This window comes from Haplochromis burtoni, unplaced genomic scaffold, assembly GCF_018398535.1.
Source record: "Haplochromis burtoni strain Fernald_Lab_line unplaced genomic scaffold, NCSU_Asbu1 Contig_46, whole genome shotgun sequence".
NCBI classification, from domain to species: domain Eukaryota; kingdom Metazoa; phylum Chordata; class Actinopteri; order Cichliformes; family Cichlidae; genus Haplochromis; species Haplochromis burtoni.
In genome coordinates this window covers 777,814-792,275 of record NW_024582407.1, presented here as the reverse complement: position 1 = coordinate 792,275, position 14,462 = coordinate 777,814, and the positions used below count along the sequence as shown (strand labels likewise).

At 43.4% G+C, this 14,462-nt stretch overlaps 2 protein-coding genes across 2 annotated transcripts in view; both read right to left on the bottom strand.

Annotated features, from left to right (window-relative positions):
* The window catches only part of kcnh1a (potassium voltage-gated channel, subfamily H (eag-related), member 1a), an 86,516-nt gene that overhangs the window by 35,432 nt on the left and 36,622 nt on the right, over positions 1 to 14,462 (bottom strand). The gene's annotated exons all lie outside the window — the stretch shown is intronic.
* Positions 3,349 to 7,514, bottom strand: LOC121814427 (DNA polymerase-like; the record flags this gene model as incomplete). Its single annotated transcript, XM_042220289.1, is given in 2 exon segments — positions 3,349 to 7,358; positions 7,446 to 7,514. A coding segment is annotated over 1 exon segment (996 nt). The 3' UTR covers positions 3,349 to 3,811.

The window sequence follows — 14,462 nt, the reverse complement described above, 5'->3', positions numbered from 1 at the left end:
CCAAATTATTCCTCAGTTACACTACTCCCCTCATTCTTTCCCTTTTCTTCCATTCAGTAATCACCTATATTTATCAATCGGCAGAAAACTTGTCACAATTTGACTTTTCTAACCCCTAAATTTGTCATATCTTCACTGGTTTGTCAGACCAGTGTTTTTTTTTTTTTTTTTTTTTTTTTTTTTTTTTTTTTTTGGCACAGTGTGTGACATAGAGTACCGGACAAAAAGGATGTTGAGTTCATTCTCTGCTGAGGGTCCAGCTGACACAGAGGATGTTCATTCTCCATCATGCATAAGGCAGAGAAAACATAAGCTGTTATCAGTGTCAGCAAACATTTCACCCTTTGTGTTAAATGAAATACAAAAATTCATTTTTGCTCTGGGTGTCTGCGGCTGCTGGAAAACTGAGCTAAATTTGCACCTCTAGCTTGTGGTTGCCAGTTACCTTGACTGGAAGAGCTCCGCTACTTTTATCTCTCCGTCCTCTGAAACTTCCTCGCTGTGCTGGAGCGGATGATCCTGCATACGTTAGTTTCTCACTTTCCTCTGAGACTTCTACATCAAAATTCAACTTTATCTTAACACTTTTAGCTTTCGTGGTAGTATCTGCACTGGCCTTCAGTTTTACTGACCTGTTTTCTGGCGATTATCGTTCGGGATAAGGGCTCCGGAAATAATTAGAATGCATTGAACTTCTTAAGTTGTAAACAAAGTCAGTCACGTAAGTACTTCCGCATGTTCTGGATATGTGATCATGGACGTCTTCACCGATTCGCGGACGTAGGTTACACGTAACCGGAAGTGGGAGGCGCACTGAGCCGTTATTTGAGACTTTATATTTTATTTTATTATTTTTGGCTTTACAGGTAATTTAGATTTTTTATCGGACCTGTCTGTGGTCTTTGAATAATTCTGACCCATGTTCAGTGATTTCCAGAGAGTTTATTCGTTAGTAGTGGATAACCTTTATTTGTGTAACGGCGGGTGTATGTTAAGCTTCGCTGCTTTAAACTTGCTGGAAAATCTTCACCTGTTCATGGGTGTAAGCTGTTTCTTCATTGCGTGTATGTGCGTTTGTAGGTGGGTTAACTTAACTTTTTGTTTGCTTATGGGGCCGGGTGGTCCAGGCCCGTAGCCACCTGTATCAACCCACTTAAGAGATTTATTTAATATCATTTTCATCACAATCACACTCTGCCGACTGAAGTGCCGGTCTTACTCAAACACAATCTATCTCTTCTATATTAAAATCCAGCCGAACATCAAACATTCAGCGTAGTCATTCAAATCCTTATTTATACTATTATAATCAACAAAACCAGCGTTTTTATTACGAGCTTGTATCATTATTTGCAAATCCCACAAAACACACTAAACAGGAAGCAAAAGTCCTCTGTGTAGTTCACAGCTCATTTGCATGTTCACACACAGTCTAAAAATAGCCCTCAGCGCCGCCGCTCCACGTTACACACAAGGTCACACAAAGCTCAGACAAGACTCTATTATTTTATATTACAAAGACGTCTTATATTTACAACCACTGACAGGCCTGACAGATTCAGCACCTAACAAATTTCGACAAATTTAATATAACGGGTCTCACCGAAGAAAGATAACTTTTTTGTAATCAATCAAACAGTATCTGTTACTTCTGGGAACAGTTTCTGTCCTAATTTCCCTACCAAACTACCTGAGCCTTCAACTCAATATCCAGGGACTCAAACCCAACATTTCTTTCATACTTTTTCAGCTGTTTTATTGATTTTAAAGGAGAATTTGGGCCAGCTGGGTTTCTGCCTCTGTTAGGCACTAACAGCTGGGGCGCTGCTTTAAAGGTGAGTCAGCACTGAAATATCCCTTCAGGTGTTACCAAGCTTCTACCAAACCGGAGTCTGGCGGGTAACCTTGCCTATTGCTTCCTGATAGGGGTGCTAGTTGGTTGTCACCTTGTTCACACGTCTCATTCACACTTCATACATTACCTGCAGTCACTCATTACCCTCCTTATGTATGTAATAAATGTGTAAAAAATTCTATGTGTGGTGTATTATTTTAACCAAAAGAGGAACCTAGTTCCTTTAATTGTGTAATCTGTGAACAACGGAGAACCAAACTGTCCTGCCCAGTGTTCCACAGCAAGCATTCAGCGTGTATTTATGTGTGTCAAATATCAAACAGAACATCAAAACATTTAAAACACTAAAATCATCGGGGTTTTAAGAAGAGATCCGTTTTTCTCCTATTGATCAAAGGGACCCCTCCTTTGGACTCCAACCAGTACTTTTCCTTTTTAAGTTTTAGAGGATCTTTTCTAATAACGTCCTCTGGGCCTTCCTAACCCTTCTGTAGTTTAGAGAATATTACTAAAAAATATTCTCAAGGCCTTTAACCTTTTAATTGTTTAGAAAGGCGTTACTAATAAACCCTTTCAAGGTCCCAGACCTGCACTGAGGTATGTATCCGACACCGGAGAGCAACCCGTCGGCTGCAACCGTGGTCAGACCTCAGTTCACTCTTATCTCTATTCACTTATTCACTTATTTCTTATTCACTTATCTCTTATTCACTTATCTCTTATTCACTTGTCTGATTCTCAACAAGCCTTAAGTAAGCCAGACAATTTTGGTTATGAATTACTAGGAGTTTGGACACTAAGTATTTTATAATGTTCAATATAGCAGAAATAAAAGGTCTGCTTACCTTGTTTTTGTGTGCGCGCAACTTTTTGTCCAAACTCTGTTCACTCAGACCACGGCCGATTGTCCTCCCGTCCGTTCCAGTTGACCTGGACCGGATCCTGTTCGTGACGCCAATTGAAGGATATAAAAAAAACAACAACAATAGAATAATATTAAACACAGAGTGAACCCGTCTTCCTTCATTAAATAGGTTCTTTTAGATGTTAAGGAGGAATTGACTTAACCAGGCTGGCGGAGAATGAAGACAACGCGACACCTGCAGATGGGGAATCAGTGAACTTTATTGAGACAGAGACAACCTCTCAACAACAGCTCACATCAGGAGATTCCAAAGATTTGCTGTGAGGATGGGTATATATTCTCTAAAACTTACAGGGGGAAGTGCTGCACTAGCAGAAAAACAACTCCATAAAGGAAATCTAGCCTCTTCGGCGTGTAGATATCTTGCACCTGCAGGATGAGGCGATCGCTTCTTATCGCTCTCAAGGCCAAAGTCGTGAGCACATTTTTTAGAAGTGACAACAGAATAAAGCAGAAAAGAAACGCTAGTACCAAAGCAGAGTTTACCGTCTAAAGATCAGTCTCTTGTCGTAAACCACGCGAAACTTTTTCTGAAATGTCTGTTTTTAGTACAAACCCCACCTCCCTCTGAATGCCGTGCTGAGGGGTCGAGCTCCGCCTCCTTCATACCGAAAGGTAACTTTCCACCAACCCGCTCATACTGTCAAAATTGACCCGTCGCAACATTCTCTCGTCTGCGTTATCCTTTCATTTTTACCACCAGTTTCTTTTTGTTTCTGGTCCGGTAGGCGTAACTCTTTGGACCCGCGGAGACAAATTCCTGGATGGTGTCCCCGTCTAATTCGTCCGTGAGATCCCCTAGATAGTTGCCCAGCTCTAAAGGTTCCTCCCCCTCTTTCACTACGTAGATCAGAGAGTCGGTGTCGGTGTACAGAACGCTGCGCTGCAATTTTTCTAAATACTCGTAGAGTTTTAGACGGGCGTAGGCTGTGGTGAAAGCGGCGATGAAAACGTTATTGGTCGCGCCGGGAGGTATCACGCACCGCTCGTTATACTCCACTGAATTAAAGCCACTTCCTGTTTTTTGGTCTTTAAAAAAGAGACGTGTTTAAAGTCGTACTGGCCCGAAAAGACGAGTTAAAAAACTGACTGGGCTTTCTGACCAGAGTGGTCTGAGTCAGGTTGGTTCTCTGAGCAAACTTTCCCCAGAAACTGTTGAGACACAATTTTGATACCTGCCTTTTGGCCTGATTCACCTCTATTTTTGACGGGTCTAAACGTATCCCCTGATGCCTGTGGTACTCTTCCACGTATTTGCTCCTCCCATCCTCGTCGCGAGCTTCCGGAGGATAGCCGGAGGCTTCCTGTTTGCCTTTGAGAAAAGTGTTAATATAACCGGCGAAAATATCGCTGCTGCGGCTATCAAAGTGCCAGACCTCTGTGATTTTAGCCACTCTGTAACCCAATTCTAAGGCTTTGTTAAACTCGACGGTGACCCAGACCCCGGTGAGAGCTCTGGCCTCGTCGTCGTGAAGGCACGGGCCGCTTTGATGATTAGTCTCGGCGCAGGTGCGACAGAGGGAGAATATTAATTTACCTCCGGGGGTTTTGTACGGTAGAACGGGGAAATAGAGCCCGCGCGGCGGGTAAACGGTGGCTCTGATCAACCCGAAATAACTGCGAGGGTCTGCAAAATTCTCTCTGATGATTTGAGGGTGATGCAGAGGGTAGGCGCGCTTGGCGTTGACGTAAGGGTACAGGGATGTGACGTCTACGTAATACACATTTTCTCCCGGCGAGGCGCTGTAACGCAGCCTCAAGGCCGAAGTGCGCCCTCCGTAAAGTCCCGAGCGAGGAGACAGAGGTTCCGGGGCTTCGTAGCTCCGCATAAAATTTTTAACCTCCTCGTTCGATTTTTTCATCTCGTTCCATTCGTGCTCCCACAGCGTGACCGTGCGGACTCTGTAAACGTTTCTCAGCTCCCGGAGCCTCGCCTCGGCGGAGGCGTGCAGGTCCCCGTAAGGAGCGCGGGTCAAAGGGCAGATTTCCTCGGCCTGTAGCATTTTGGACAGCCGTGATAAAAGCATCCCAGAAATTCCCACACCCACTTTTCCCCGTTAATCAGCGCGTATCCGTCGACAAAGTACGGGCCTATTTTTTTCTCCCCTCCGGTTGTGAGAGCGTGTTGAACGGGGATTTTCTGAGAGCGAGCTACCCACTCCAGCCACTGAATGGACGCGTGCGAATAGCTTTGAACCTGCGCCCATAGTTGTCGGGCGAGGGAATGGCCAGACTGTTTTCGGGTAGGAAATTGGTGAGAAACACTTTCATGCAGGCTGAAGCTATAGTGACGCAGCTGAAAGGGTCGACTTTAGTTTCGCCTATAAACCCGTCTCTGAACTTTACGCACGCCTCTCTCAGGATATTAACGTCGTTTCGGCAGTAATACAGGGACTCTTTTTCAAAGTTAAACACCCCCCGGGAGGCCTCGCCGTGCCAACGCAAAAACTCCTCCCGTTCGGAGAGGGACATGCGTTCTACCCCGTAATCCGAAGGAGGAGGGTACGGGCCCACGTATTTTAAATTAAGCGGTCCCGCGAGCTGAATTTGTGAGGAAAAAATCCCTTGGATTTGTCCTCGAAGCCTAAAGCTTTAGGCATAGCGCTGAGACGCATGGTGAGGAATGAAAGAGAGTCTATGAATTTGAGAAGGAAATCGGATTCTGTGAAACATATAATTTTACTGCCTTGCATGATGAGAGAGGGTGTCATCCCCTCCCCCACCAGGTGACTTAGAATTAAATAGCTGTCAAACCCTTTCGCGTTGTGCGCAACGAACGTGGTCTCTCTATATCTTTTCCTTCTGTATCTTTTGAGAAACTTTTCAACGCAGTCTACGCCGTATGCGTGCCACTCTTCTCCTTCTAGAGATTTTGTGCACACTAGGTAAGGGACGTGCGCCCCCTCCCTGTCTGGGAAGGTTTCAAAGTCGTAAAAGATTATGGAAGCGTTATCAGAGCTCTCATGAGGTTTCAAAGGTTGAATGTAACACAGGTGCTGATTTTTGTCGGGAGGAAGCTCCGCGCGACAGATTTTACATCTGGCGGCTGTGCACCTGTGCTTTCCGCGACGGGAGAGGAGTTTGCAGTCCGGACATTTATACAATTGTTGACAAACGCTGAGGCCTGAACCGGAGTGAATTCTAGGTTGTTTGTGCTTTAAATAACACGCGCGTGTGCGACATGATCTGTTACAATCCGTACAGATTACAGAGTCCAGAAAGTGCGAGGGGCATGCGGGGTCAAAACAGAGGTTGCAGCGGTTTTGACAATAGTGTTCCTCTCTTTTATAATACCCGCGGTGACACTCCCCGCAAATGTACTGGATTCCTAAAAATGTTTTCAGATTTTTTATCCCGTAATAGTGATGCCGGAATAAGAATAAGTACAGCGGGTGAGGCGTGTTCGGGTAGTCTGTTTCTATTAACGAAAGAGTCCTGTCCTCGGGCGGGCGGTAAAACACGACGATTTTACGATTTAGTATTTGTTCGAATTTACCTATGTCGGTGAGAGTTACCTGAGTGCGATCGCTCAACCCCGCTAAACGCTGCAGCTCTCTGCCGCGTTCCAGGGCCTGTTTATCTGTGAAATGAGGTTGAGTGAGGTGAATCAGGTTGATGGCAAAACACAGATTATCGTTTTTGTTTTTTACCACGTACAGACAGCGGCGCTTTTTGACTAGAATTTCATCATCTAACGTTTTGCGAATCTTTTTACGCGGGTCATTACTGCCGCCGCCTCTAGGATTTCTAATTACTTGCACGACAATTTCTAGGGGAGAGCCAGCGACGATCGCTCCGTTTGATTGTATCAGCCTGGCTAGCAGGTCCTCAAAAACCGGTACAATGTTTTCAACGCTTTCGTCGACGTTAAAAACAGAGTGATTTCGCGCGTGCTCGCTGATGATCTCCAGTTGACCCGGTCGTTACGACTAACTTCCGTCTGACCCTATCCGCTAGATCTACAAAATTATCCCTGACGTCGAGGTAAAATTGAGCGAGGTCGCTCGCTTCATCCGGAGAGGGAATGTTAAATACTCGCCTTATTTCAAAATTATTAAATTGTTCGCGGCGAGTCACCGCATCGCTCTGTACCCGAGATCCTCCTTGTTGATGCTCCGCAGGCCGGTCCTCCCTGGGCTGCTGCTCCTGCACTTGTTGCTGCACCTGCTCCTCCTCCTGCTGCTGCTGCTGTTGCTGGTCGTAGAGCTGAAGAGCATTTTCTAACGGCTGCAGAGGGTCAAAGTTCAGTAGACCGGCGAGCCGTTCGTTTTCAATGTTTTGAAGGAGGACTTGCAATGCGTTTTCTAAAGGCTGTAGTGGATCGATCGGCGGTGGGGCTAAATGTTCATCGTTTCTGTTTAATTCTGCCACGGCTTCCAACAAAGCGTCAGGAATGCTGCGTTCTTCCGACATGATTTTCTTTATTTCATAATTCACAGACTTTTACATGTGTATGCTTTTACTTTGCATCCCTTTACAGGTCTCTGTGTCTGTATATCGAAGCATATGCGCGAACTGTTATGGCGTACATGAAAGCGAGGTCTTCAAGGATTCTCTTCTTATGAAGCAGCCGTCGAGCTGTAAGAAAAGACGGACAGAATGTATTTTTAAACCTTACATTTTTTATAGAGCGGAGAAGTTTAATAGGATCGATTCGTCAATTACCTCTCAGTCTCCTGAGAGGAGGAGCTCTCAGTCTCCTGATAGAAGGAGCTCTGGACGGTTCCTCCTCCGCTCTGATTTTCTGTATTGGTCTCTGTCGAGAAATAAAACAGAGAGAGAATTTAAGAAAACAATCTCCTCCTTCCTATTTTTGAGAATGAAAAAACTTTTATTTACCTCGCTCCTCCGCCCGATTGTCTGTAGCGGGGGTTTGATAGGTATATTCTCCAATCTCGGCTGTCGAGAAATAAAACAAAAAGAGAAAGATTTAAAATAAATAAATAAAAACTTTCTAGCACACTTTATACCACTCCAAGTCGGGAGGGGCGGTATAGCACACTCGGATTACTCCGTCACATCCTGTTATTCAACGAAATGATGGATATTGCAACATATTGTTTTACCTTTGGGTTTAAAAGCTATTTTCCTGCAGTTCTCCCGGTATGCGCCGACGAAAATAACGTCGTCTTCTTCTTTTCGCTGCGGCGGCGGGGTCTGTATATTCTCGATTACCGCTGTCGAGAAATAAAACAAACTTTTAAAAATCTGCTCCGGTCGGGAGGAGCGGTATAGCACACTCGGAATACTCCGTCACATCCTGTTATTCAACAAAATGGCGGATAATGCAACATATTGTTTACCTTCGTTTTTAAAACTTTTTTCTCCGCGGTTCTCCCGGTATGCGGAGACGGAAATAGCGCCGTCTTCTCGTTCTTCTTTTCGACGCGGCGGCAGCGGAGGTTCTGCGGGGACTATGGCGTCTAATTCGCCGCGGAAAACGGCTGGATTTTTGCTGCTACTCTCAGCACTATCAATAGCCTCTGTAAGTAAGTAACAGTTTCATTAAATCAAGTCTATCTAATCTTATTTAAAAAATGAAATATACTTATTTATCCGTACCGTAGTCCACTTGAGTGAAATCATTGATGTAGAAATCTAAAAGAAAGTAATCAAATTATTGACATCTCTGTTGATATATAATTTAAAGGCGCTAAGAAAAAAAAAACTTACCGGGGTGAGGTACGAACAGTTCTGGCGAGATGGCCCTGGCGCTCTGATCGGCGTCGTTGTTTGAACGGAATGCTGACATAATATTGACGGATTCTTCCTCGCGATTGGTAGAACTGTCACAGTAGGGGCTGAGCAGATATCGACTCCCCTCCCGTTTCTTCTCTCATTTTATCCTACTCTAACGAAGCATCTGTTTTTCGCATCTTTCTCATGACAATACCGTTAGTTAGAGAGGGTTGTTTTGTTTTCCACATTCTGCGACGGTAAAATACGACTTTGAGACGGATATTTGTTTTACCAAATGGACAATTGCTGTTGACAAAACTCGCCTCATGGTCGACTCTGAGAAAAAAACTCTTTCCCACAGAGGGGAATAAACTTATTTGAAAATGAGCTTTTTTCCACTAAGACTTATTTTATAATATCAGTATTTCAACCACAGTGGGAGCTCGTTTATTTATATATATATATATATATATATATATATATATATATTATATATATATATATATTCAGAGAGAGGTGGCTGATATCCAGAAATCCTACCAGTGGCTGGACAAAGCTGGACTGAAAGACAGCACAGAGGCACTAATCATGGCAGCACAAGAACAAGCTCTGAGCACAAGATCCATAGAGGCTGGGGTCTATCACACCAGGCAAGACCCCAGGTGCAGGCTGTGTAAAGATGCCCCAGAGACAATCCAGCACATAACAGCAGGGTGCAAGATGCTAGCAGGCAAGGCATACATGGAACGCCATAACCAAGTGGCCGGCATAGTGTACAGGAACATCTGTGCCGAGTATAACCTGGAAGTCCCGAGGTCAAAATGGGAGATGCCCCCAAGGGTGGTGGAGAATGACCGAGCTAAGATCCTGTGGGACTTCCAGATACAGACGGACAAAATGGTGGTGGCTAACCAACCGGACATAGTGGTGGTAGACAAACAGAAGAAGACGGCCGTAGTGATCGATGTAGCGGTTCCGAATGACAGCAATATCAGGAAGAAGGAACACGAGAAGCTGGAGAAATACCAAGGGCTCAGAGAAGAGCTCGAGAGGATGTGGAGGGTGAAGGTAACGGTGGTCCCCGTGGTAATCGGAGCACTAGGTGCGGTGACTCCCAAGCTAGGCGAGTGGCTCCAGCAGATCCCGGGAATAACATCGGAGATCTCTGTCCAGAAGAGCGCAGTCCTGGGAACAGCTAAGATACTGCGCAGGACCCTCAAGCTCCCAGGCCTCTGGTAGAGGACCCGAGCTTGAAGGATAAACCGCCCGCAGGGGCGTGCTGGGTGTTTTTTTGTTTTATATATATATATATATTATATATATATATTATTATATTAGGGGTGCAACGATACACAAAATTCACGGTTCGGTTCGATACTTTGGTGTCACGGTTCGATATTTTTTCGATACAAAAAAAATGTTCATGCCTTTTTAATTTGTCATTTATTAAAATTATAAATATATATTTTAACTCAAAAGTACAGTTTTTAAATTTAACCCTAACCCTTGTGCGTGTTTTTTATTTTGACAGCGAATGCGCACCTGCGGACCACTTATGTGCAGCCCTGGTTATTTAGCTCGTCATATTGCAGCCACAGAAATTCTTTTGTCCATGAAACCATAAAGCTGCACTTTCTTTTTGCCTTATAGTCTGATTTGTCATAACTTCTCCGTTTTGTGGTAAGCTTTTCTTTGGCTGTCACTTCTTCACCCTGACCTGTCTTATTTGGCTCAGCAGAACTAAAATATATATCCTGCTGCTTTTACACACGCACTCACATAAGCTCAGCGATTCTCTGCGCGATCAACCTCTCACATGTTTAAGCTGCGGGAGATTTCACTTGTCATGTTTGCATAGTAAGCTAACGATTGAATAAGACGATGTCAGAGGAATTGGTGCACAAATTATCATCACTCACAGATCAGTGCTGTCGCTCTCTATACACAGTTCGCGGATTGCAAAGTGAAAGCAAAAAAACAAGCGCAAATTCAAACGCGATTTCAATATGTCACATATTGACAGTGGCTCACCGATGCCAATGACATAATTACCCAGCTACATTTCCGAAAGAATGCAAAAGCATTGACATATATTTTTCCTTCCTACAATAGCCCGACGGGCAGGGCAGAGATAGATTTTGGTAGCCCGACTGGAAAAATCGCTAGCCCCACGCGGGCTTCTCAGCAGCATATTAAACATATCAGGTCCCCATAAGGAGAATCATGTGCTAACGGCTGTCTAAATGACTCGGGTAAAGTTTGTAGCATGCATGCTTGTTGTTTTTGTCTTTGCACTAGGATGATGTCGGCGTAAATGTGCAGTCATATTCGTTGTGTTCCCACTAGTGCTTTCAGGTTAACCTCGTTAAAATGACCTTAACGCCACAACACGGCAAATCTCCGTTAACGAGCTACCCCTGATAGCCCCGTGCATGGGGCTAGACGGCCAACACGTTAACGAGCTAACTGCGCTAACACACTAGCTCCCACCCATGTAATTGAGCATTGCGTGGCACATCCAACATACTGTTTTACTTTAGTCCATGACGCGCTTACCTTCAGGGTCATACGTCACATGAAAACCAAAATAATTCCAAACGCCAGATCTGAATGAGGGTGGGGGAGGTTCAATTTGCCATGTTGCAAGGAGAGCTAGCTATGACGCTCATGCGTTCGTCCTCTCCTTCGTCGCACTGACTTCCGCTTGTCTGATGTGCGAGCTATGCTCGTAGCTGTGTTGATGCTGCTGCTCAGTGGATCTGCGCTCGACAGTGCAGCCTAGGCGGAGTAGTCGAACGCAGATTCACTGAGCGCTCCACACAGACAGCATCGTCAGAAGGAAAGTTGATAAAATAAATTACAAATGTTGTATTGTTCGATACATATGCGTACCGAACCGAAAGCACTGTATCGAACGGTTCAATATCGATACGAATATCGTTGCACCCCTAATATATATATATATATATATATATATATATATATATATATATATATATATATATATGTATGTATATGTATATATATGTATTGTATAGTTATATTTTTAGTATTTTGTGTATGTATAGTGTATTATATTGAGTTAATTATGTGTTATATATATATGTGTGTATATAAGATTTTGATAATGTTTTTATTATGTGAGATTATAAGATTGATAATTTTATATGTGTGTGTATATGTATTTGTATTTTAAATATAAATTTTTATTAATAGTTTTAAATTTTGTGTTATAATTGTGTGTATATATATATGTATAAATGATGGTTTCCCCATCCTCTCTGTCTGACCCTACTTTTCATTACAGAAAACACCTTTACTAATCTCACAGAGCTTACAACCAGATTTGGGTTGCCCCACTCTCATTTCCTTCAAACCAGAGACTTTGTCAAATACATACCCTCATTTTCTTAATCCTCCACCAGGGTCACTGCTGATTGACTCCTTGCTCACTCAGGAATCTGCTCAGAGACACTCTGTTTCCGTGATATCTAGCCTCATTGTTTCTCCTGATAGTGCTCGGATGGCTCATCCTAAGCGGACCAGGGAGGAGGAAATAGGGGTACTGATACCAGATAGTCAGTGAACCCTAATTTTTCATTCTCCATATGTTTCATGGTTTATTTCAATGTGAGTATTCTTTTTAAAGTACACTACACAAATGCTTGATTTGCGAAAATTTATCCAACCGCCAGCGACAGTTGCAATACATGTCAACAGTCTTCAACCAACCATACTCACATGTTTTGGTCCTGTCCAAGCCTCTCTAATTTTTGGAGCCAAATATTTGACACTCTTGCTACAGTGCTGAATGTAGAACTTAGCCTTGACCCCTCCTCAGCTCAATTTGGTATCCCCCCACTTAAACTGACTAATATCCCATCTATAAAGTGTAGTGTACTTTCCTTTACAGCCCTATTACCCAGGTGTCTCAATCGACTCATAACAGCTGGCTCAGGGAAGTTTTGACTCACATCAAACTTGAAAAAATTAGATACTCTCTTGCAGGTTCTTGCAAGACATTTAATAAGATCTGGCAACCCTTCTTAGAATATTTAGACAAAACAATTATCTATTCAGAAAGTGATTAGATGCCCCCCAGGTTGCTTACTTTCTTATTTTATGCAGGGTTATTTTTGTTGTCTTGTTAGGAAGGGAGAGGGTACAGCATAATTTAGGCTCTGTAGGTATCATCACAAGTTCTTCTAGTTGTTTAGGTTGTTATTGATGTCAACGGATTTCTAGTATTGCAAATATCCCACTGCCTGTTAATCCAAGGACACCAATATGTTCTTTGTTCTGTATGTAAATAAAGAAAAAAAATAATCTTGCCTCTGCATTTTAACAAAACATGTAATATGCTAAATGAGGCAGGTTTTCACAGCATGCCCTTCTTTCCACGTCTCAATATTTATAAGCTATCTCGTGTTTGTGTGGCTCATAAAACACTGTATGCCACAGTGCGGTGCCATTATGTGTGACTGCACGCAGAGAGCAACACCTCGGAGCAATAACTGACACTGCCAGATCAATTTAGCGCAGTGCTCCCTCCGATCCCTCTGCAATCACTCCTCACCTCCGCTGTACTTTTTTCAGCCACAATCTCAACCCTGAGACTTGGAGGAAGATTCAGCTCCCCCTTACCTTTTGGTTGCGCAGGTTTTATTAATACACTCTCTTGGGAACTGGCAAAACTCATCCGCACTTGTCTGTGTCTAAATTTTTCATTGTGAGCTACATATAATCTTAAAGCACAAATATCTAAAATCAGACAGCCTCGGGAGGATTCAGTAGTAGATGCAATCTAGTGTCGTCCATGGCTGTTCTCTATGAAATATAGATGCCCTGATACTGTTCTATTTTTACCAGCAGCACTGGATCGGTGCTGGCAGAAGAAGATCACAGTGTGACGAGGGATTGCGGGATGGCATGGGGAAAAGGAAGGGGGAGGCAGTGGGGGCACTATACATATGTCCTGTTTCTATAGCAACTGTTGGCCGGGGGCTTGAGTTTCTGACAACTGTCTTTTAACTACCTTCAAACAAGCCAGCTGTTGGACAGCGAGTGTCGTGTGATGAAGTTGCGTACGTCAGCAAGTAAAGAGCTGTTGGGAGCTAGATGAGGCTCCGCTCTGCAGGGATCGATTGAGTTTCCTTTGATACAGCATTCTCTGCTTATCAGAGACATCAGCATTGCCATCTGTGTTCAGGCTCCAGGAAGCAGCTACGCCAAACTTTTACAACTTCAAAAGAAATAGATTCTAAAATCATCATTTTACAAGGAGACGAATGTCATACTGTCTGTATATACCTCGATGTGCTTCTTGCTTTTCCTATCTTCCTACATAGATTGTGCTCTCTGGTGTGGACTTCGCTTCACTGTAAATCATTGCCTTAGATCAGGGTTGTCAAACATGTGACCTGTGGACCAAAACCTGCCCACCAAAGAGACAAATTTGGTCAACTGGTCAATTGCAAATACACTCCGGATAGGCCGCCCATCCATCATGGGGAAAATACAGTGAGACAAAAAAAATCACTGCCCTAAAGCTAATTTAAAATTACAGATTAATCTAGCATGTATGTCTTTTCAAAAAACCAAAATAAAACATGCAGGAACAAGGAGAATATGAGCATATAGAAAGGCACCAGCTGGCCAGTAGCTTTACTAACACGAGATAACAAAATTACGGGAATGTAAAGGTATTCCATAGAGTTTTGCTGGTCTGGCCCACTTGATATGACACCTCTGCTTAGACATTTGGCTGTCTGCCTGTAAATGTGCCAACCTATCATAGCCCCTGGCTTTGCCCCTCAAAACTTGAATATTAAGCTTTCTTTCTGTCTTTTTGAGACTCTTTTTTTTTTGTTAACTTGTCTATCTCTAAGTCCTGGTTCCTGAAGATTTTTTTAACATACTCATAAAATCCTTCCATTATGTGGCTTCACTTCACGCACCAGAGCAGTTCGTTTAACAATAACACACAAATATGAAGAGATTAAA